General features: G+C 39.4%; 1 protein-coding gene across 1 annotated transcript; it reads right to left on the bottom strand.

The window, feature by feature from the left end:
* Positions 1–4,433: 4,433 nt before the first annotated feature.
* prok2 (prokineticin 2) lies at positions 4,434–6,270 on the bottom strand. The gene is made up of 3 exons (XM_085353776.1): positions 6,115–6,270; positions 4,736–4,861; positions 4,434–4,559 (listed from the first exon to the last, which is right to left on the bottom strand). Exons 1-3 carry the CDS (start codon positions 6,268–6,270, stop codon positions 4,434–4,436), a joined length of 408 nt encoding a protein of 135 aa, XP_085209902.1.
* Positions 6,271–7,395: the final 1,125 nt, after the last annotated feature.

Here is a 7,395-nt window from a genome sequence, read left to right as displayed (position 1 = left end):
ACCGCAGCGGGACCCTCAAATACTGCCAAAGTCACGTTTGTGTAGGATTTCAGAATGTACACGGAATAGTTTACCCACATTTCTATCAGTGGCAAAGGGTTTACACGCTATTTTAATCTGACAGAACTTTACTGATGGTGTAAATTCCTGCTATATTTTGCTTTCTGGACTGATTTAACTCACATGAAGCATAATATGTAATGATTTAATTAAAAAGAAATAGGCTGCAGTGTATTGGAGGGTTTTTTGCCTCTCTAGCTGGGTATCATGGGGAAACCACTCTTCATTTTTGCCTCTGCATGTATTTAGGTGTTATTCATTCCAGAGGTAAGACGTAGCACATGCAACTTACATGTGCCCTGTTAAATCCTACCTTTGATGAATGACCTTTTTCCATATCTCCATATTTTACACGAATGTCATTTTGCCTATTTTCTTTGGATATTAAAAAAAAAAAGAAATATTATCCCAACAAATCAATTTGATGTTGTGGCCCACTGGAAAACTACAAAAAGCAATGCAGAACTACACTTGATCAGACCCCCACCCCCATCCAACATCTGTATCCGCTTTACTTATCAGTCATTTAAATACTAAAGCTAAGACACAGATCACAGTATGTTTTTAATGAAGGCAATATCACATTTGTAAATACTGTAAAGCCCTGCTAACCCCTTCCTCGAGCTTTTTTTTACACCCATATATCCTTGTATAGTTCATAATCTCTCAGAACTCTTTGTGTTGAACGAGGTGTTTGAACTCACTTTAAAAGCATTTCGCAAATTCTTCTTCTCCATCATCTCCTGTGTTGAGCAGGTCGATTTACATTCCCCCAAAGAACATACAGTACATTACAAGCAGCATTCGTTTTCTATGGATGGAACACTGAGAAGAAATGTGAACAATTTGGTGCTTTGAAAAGGACAGTTTCATTCTTTGTATTTCTTAGCAAATAAATAAGAAATGGATGATAAGTTGTTTGACTCAGTCATCTGCATTTAACGGTATCACTCCATTCTTGAATGGCTTGAAGGTAAGCCGTTCCCTAAGAGAGAAATCAGCCCTCACATACCAGACCCACTGTTTAGTATAACAGTATATGTTTGTTTCAATTAAGTTTTTGTAAACTACTTTGATTGGCATGCTAATTTGAGTGTTCATATTGGTGTTTATATATTTATAGCTGCTGACAGCCCCGATGATGGGTGTGAACTTGCTGCAGTCAGCTACAGATTTTAAAAGGAAGAATATCCCAGCTGAATAAAACTATTTATAGTATATTTTGGCAAACTGGTTGCTAATTGAGTGAATGCATGACCCTGTGAATTCTTTCTGATCTTTAAGGTTTCATAAAGGGGCATGTGAGCAACTTGGTATTGCACCTTCATGCAAAGAGAGTTCTTAAAAGCAACAGAGAGTGAGATGCTTTGTAGGACACATTTTCAGGTGCAATATTCACCATAATGCAACTGAGTGAAAGTGCTATTAGACAATCCCTCCACTGCCCAAATGTCCACTTATTTAAGACCACATTTTCTTTATTCTGTCTCAACCCAAATTCAACACTGGACTTATGTATAGCAATTGGATATAACTGCTTTAACACCATGAAGGAGGGTGCCAGTAAGACTCACTTCATACTTTATTCTTTTACCATTTTAAAACGCTCTTTAATGCTTCTCTCTATTTGAATTTAATTTGTTGCCTGTGAAACAGCTGTTTACAACTGGAATCTCTGATGAAATCTCTTTAATGTTATCTAGTATTAAACAAAAGATAAGGCTAGTGGGGTGTTGAGAAGACATAAACTTGTGTCTTTTGATCCATTCAAATCCCCAGGAGTGTCTGTAAATGTGTGTGGAGAGTTGCAAAATTGTAACTCTGTCCCTGTGTGCATTTTTGAATGCGTACAAGAAACAACAAGAAACGAGAAATAAATAAATCCGTGGATGTATAAAGATTAGCATATGTGAGAAATAAATGTTAATGTGCTTTAATTATGAGTCGAAACTGTTAGTTAGCTTTCTAAGCTGTAAATTGATCTGAATTTGTAGCCTTTGCTTGTGATTTGAGGTAAAATCTTCACAACAGACATTACATTGAGTTTTACTCATGTGTACAATTATAACTCAGATCTGAGGGCGTGCATGCCTCCTTCCACACACATTTGCAAACAACGGCATAACAACCACACCCCCCACCTCCCTTCTCTGTGCACGGGTGAACATCAGGTTTAAATGGAGAATATAAAGAGACACCTTTGCTCTTTGATCCTGACAGTCTGACACCGACCCTGACATTTACCACCAATTTGCCTATCATTGAAGAAATCTCCCGTCGAGCTAATTACAGCCGGCGGGAATACCTCGCGTCAGTTTCACGTCACAATGTCAGTGTGTCGGCAAATTGTTACCATGTATACATGACAAACTGCTCGTAGCTGTTTAGTTTAAAGGCCAGAGGTTTGATTTAAACCTTTAAAAAAGTCTGACAGACTCGGTGTCAACTAACTGCTCATTAAACAGTTAAACAGTTTCCAACCGTGTTTTAATCAAACTCAATCAAGCTCCTGATTGATTCAGCAATAGCTGTTTTGCTAATTGGCATTGGCCTTGATGAATAATAATAATAATAAAGACATCTCTTTGCTTTATGAAGTTTTTTCTGAGCTTCAGTCCTTTTCGTTCTATCAAAAGCAGTATACCAGGTTCCTCGACACACTGTCTGCCTTCAGTGCATCTATAACCATTAACATCACATCATGCATGACTGTTCAGGACAGCTGGTTCTGCTCTGCTGACAGCGTGCAGAGGTCTCACAGCATCGTTTCTGTGGCTCCACAGCTGCAGGAAGATCCTCACCTGCACGTGCTCTCATGCGATGCAGATACAGGGTGGGTATTTTTAGGTACACAATGTTGTCTTCAGGGCACGCAGGCTGCATTGTGAAGCTGGGGAATTATGATTCCTGCTACCTGGATTTTCCTGCTGGCTTTGCTAGTGACCTTCTCATTCTAGCCAACCCCTAAGCAAACCACAGTGACCTCTGTCATCCTTAATGGGTTTTACAAAAACACTGTTTGGACAGATGGAGGTATAGCTGTTTCAAAATGGTACGCTCAACTGAGTATTCAAGTATTCGATCAGTATTCTTGTAGCACCTCATTGATTTAGCTTGTTCCTCCTTCTTGTTAAACACCTGGTGACTACATTACCCACAATTCAGATGCTACTGCTAACAGGGAGGGCTGAGTATGGTCACCACCTTTGAACATCTTTCATTTTCAGAGTGGTCTTCAGCTTCACCTAAGGCTGGCTCAGGTAACACCATGATTTCACTTGCTACCTTTTTTCAGCTTTATGTGTAAACCCTTTAAGACTTCTAGTGATTATTGTTTTTTCTTACTTCCATACTTACTTTTTCACTCCATCATTGGTCATCATCACTGGACTTGGTTAGCTCAGCTGCCTCAGAACTGTAGATGTTAATTTTGATATACTGCAAGTCACAGAAATGCAGCCAACACATTTAAGAGGCAAGAACCTGGTAATGTTTGACATTTAAACTTCCTGGAAGCCCTGATTTTAATATTTTTTTAAGCTTTAGACAGTCAAGTCATATTTTGAAGTTGTTGCGCAGCTAAGAGAGCGTTTCAAGTTGGTTGAATGATCTTCACAGCCACAGAAGACCAATATCTGTTATAAAAATGGGAGATATGAGTCACTGCTTTACACACTGGGCGAATCTAATTTTAGCCTTAAGCCTTGAAGAAATCACAGCCTGACAGTGATTAATTTCATAGCAGTCTCTGTGTTTCCTGGTGGTGTAAACGCTGCTGTTGTGGTGAGTGTGAATTTTAAAAAAAAGCACCTTTGTATTTTAGCAGCAATTAAAATGTTCTCCACGGTTCTTGTTTTGGTATTTTGTGGTTGGAAAAGTGATTAAGCATGAAAAAAACAAAGTCACTTCTATGTTTCAGTTATGACTGGATAATGAAACTGTAACACACAGTGAGCATCACTCAGCAGGCATGTCATTTCATTACTGCTGCAATAACACGTGTTTCTTCTCATGCTTCCCAAAAGGGCAACTGCAAGCTCACCAAGAACTTAAACGATGTTAAAGTATGAGTCTTAACAATGCTGGCGTGTCCCTTTGGGCATTTTATTCATAGACGATATTGTTAAATAAAATAAACTAATCAAAGAAATCAATCCCTGAATTTATACTTGTATTATTTTTGGTTTATCTCAAAGTGAAATGTCAAAATGTATTTTAGGTAGCGTAAGATCCAAAAGGACAAGAGGGTTTTCCTTTAAATGGATGGTTTAATTTGAGCCAATAGGGTGACGCGTTGTTAAATATATCTCTTTATTCCAAATAAAAAAGGCTTTTAAAGGCAGATAAAATATTTACAGTGTAAATGCAGGTCCTCAGAGGTAGAAGTCAGGATACTTGTAGGGTGAGAGACATTTGGATTTGCCTTCCATGATGGTAATACATGACAGGTTCGGCAAACAGGGGCAGGTATGATGAAGCCTTTTGCCAAAGAAGGGAACCTAGAGGGAGAGAATTATGAGGTGCTGGTTACAGGTTCGTCAGCCATAATGGATGGTTGGAAAACAGAGGCAGAGGCGTTGTTTTACGGCCTCCTGTGTGAATTTCTGCCGCCTCTTCTCATGCCCTCCTGCATCATCACTGACACCAGCAGTCAGGCTGTTATAGAAACTCTCACCTTGTGGCTCAGAGGATGACAGTCCTCTCCTTCCTGTCCCATGGGCGTACACATACGCAGGCTGCGAATCCACAAACTCACTGCACAGCACATCCCTCCTCCACACTGGGAGTCCCTTTCACAGGCCTACAAACACACACGCACACACACACACACACACACACACACACACACACACACACACACACACACACACACACACACACACACACACACACACACACACACACACACACACGTACTACGTATGAAAAAGACAGCTCGATTTTGTCAGGTGTGTAAAAGTTCTGCAAACACCCATCAGTGTTTTCTCCAGTCTAATCAAAGGAAAGATGTACTGACTTTATGTAATTATAGCATGCACACATAAAAAATGCAGTCAAGCAGAATTATGGTAGCGTTAACAGGAAAAGGCTGGCGAGAAATGTGATAGCAGCTGAGGCGCGATTACACACTGCAGTGCATTGTGCTGTATTTTGAGCGTGTGATTACACTTGCAGTCATACCTCAGCAAAACAAAAAAAAAGCTTTAGAACTGCTGGTGATTTTACCGCTTGGAGTGTAGAGCTGAGAAGCTGAGTGACAGCTCTCGCTTTAGATGAGATGAAGGGAACACAATGAAGAGGAACAGAAGTGATTTCATGTGACAGATGCGGATGGAAATCACTTTCTGTTTCATGGCTGCGCGCTCCTCTCTCAATTCACAATGAGCGACACAGAGTGAGAGGGCTGTGGTGACAGACAGGGCTGTTTTATTGGAAGGGTGTGGATGTAAGATTTGACTCGGATAGCAAAATGATCAAAAAGGATGCAGAGGCATTGGAGTTTAGAAATGAAATGAGTTTATTAATGGAAAAACTGGTCATCAACCGCCATGCTTCAGAATCTGAAATGACACACAGTATGTGTAATTGGTCATTTAGGTGTTGTTATTGTTATATATGGATGCTTTGCTTTGCTGGGTGGTCAAATACAAGGAATATTTTGTCTTTGATTTTTTTTCTATTACAGTATTAAAAATGCAAATTAATGTATATAAAACATACATTTACATATTCTATTAACAGATTTTTCTTATCTATCTATCTATGGGGATGAATTGTCAGATGAAAAAAAATACAAGTGAATGATAAATGTCACAATGAAGAACTATGTATTTTATATCTACCTGTGTGCATGTGTATGTGTGTGTAGATAGACAGATATAGATAAAGATATTTGAAGTGTTTGAAGTTTGATATGTATAGATAACCCTATATTGCCCATTATTACAAGGCTAATTTGTAGCAGCGTCCATGAAAAACTATCAAAGAAAAACAAAGCATCTGCCTAATCGTTTTATTTACCCATGAAGTATGTACCTGTTTGGCTGTACTTACCCCTGTGATTACGGCTGAAGATCCGTGGGACACAAACAACAGCGAGAAGAGCAGTAAGAAGAAAGACCTCATGATGAAGCGATGTCTTTGTGTTCCTGTGCCCGCCAGGGTTACAAGTAAGGATGCTGAGGCTGATGGACCTTCCTGCATGTGCATCCGTCACAGACTGCAAAGCCAAGTGGCCTCCAAATCCGTGTGTTGAGGGCTGGCATTGGTTTATAAACCCAGCCCGCCATTCAGAAACTCCGTGACTCACTCACACAGCACTGCCTTGGAGGACTTTTTTTTTAAAGAAAGAAAGAAAGAAAGAAAGATAAATTGTCCAAGAATGTCCCTTCCTTTATTTGTTCTGACGGTGCTCTGTGCCTGCATTATTATTTCACATTCTCATAGCAAAAGTGAAGGTTATGTTGCCTTCGTACATTCTAAAGCTGGGCAGAAATCAATACAAAACCGTAGTAGCATTGTTGTAGTTTTGTGTCACGTTCTTCACAATTTTCCTTTTCAGATTGCAAGGCCACAGTTATAAAATGTCCTTTTCAACCAACTCGCAACGCAGTTCACAATAAAAGCCACCGTCGTTCATGGACGAGAATTTTTGAGATACTGAAATAAAAAATCTCTGGAGTTGTACAGTTTGCAGATTATTTTAAACTGCGATTTCTATTACAGAAGTAATACAAGGATAACAGGTGTCATTAAAATGTATTAAGTACTTGTATTCCAGTAGTTCAGCTTGATGCGAATATCAACCTGACCAATCCCACAACGTCTGTGTGGTTTAAATAATGTGAAATTTAAAAAATGTGATGAGAAAAGTCCTCTGCGTCTATACTGAAAAAGTTTTAATTCTTTGTGTTGTTTTCGGGACAAATTAAGACACATGGCGACAAAACAACACCTTGTGTTCTGAAAACCTGTTAACTTCTGACTTTATGATCTTGTAGACTGCAACACAACAGCCACTCAGACAGCTAATAAATAACTGAAATACGCTTTGACTGAAGTGCTCCATAATAGCACTTAATCTTTTGGCAGCTATATTCACTTCATAATTATTTAATCAGTTTGTATTGTTAAGACATTTGAAAAAGCTGATTATTGGCTAAAGTAAATTTTGAAGGGTGATGTGGAGCAGCATTTCAAACAAGTGCAGATGGACCGGGCAGGCATCCTGTGGAGGCCTTGGTTTAGTGTACGGTAGAAACGACTGTGTGCAATCGCCTGAAGTCACCGGAGCACAGGAACCCGACTGACATGGCCAATCAACGCTCGGCGAGC

This window comes from Diplotaxodon limnothrissa, linkage group LG5, assembly GCF_057381915.1.
Source record: "Diplotaxodon limnothrissa isolate DT_005_m linkage group LG5, D_limnothrissa_male_GT1.1, whole genome shotgun sequence".
Classification (NCBI taxonomy): Eukaryota; Metazoa; Chordata; class Actinopteri; order Cichliformes; family Cichlidae; genus Diplotaxodon; species Diplotaxodon limnothrissa.
The sequence above is the reverse complement of the archived record's forward strand: the minus strand, read 5'-3'. Positions and strand labels throughout refer to the sequence as shown.

Excerpts from the sequence above, each read along its gene's own strand:
- prok2 (XM_085353776.1), bottom strand. The coding sequence starts at position 6,270 with ATGCACATGCAGGAAGGTCCATCAGCCTCAGCATCCTTACTTGTAACC. Across the intron at positions 4,862-6,114 it reads CTTCAGCCGTAATCACAGGG|GCCTGTGAAAGGGACTCCCA; the intron begins GTAAGTACAGCC and ends GTGTGTTTGTAG. Across the intron at positions 4,560-4,735 it reads GTCATCCTCTGAGCCACAAG|GTTCCCTTCTTTGGCAAAAG; the intron begins GTGAGAGTTTCT and ends CTCTCCCTCTAG.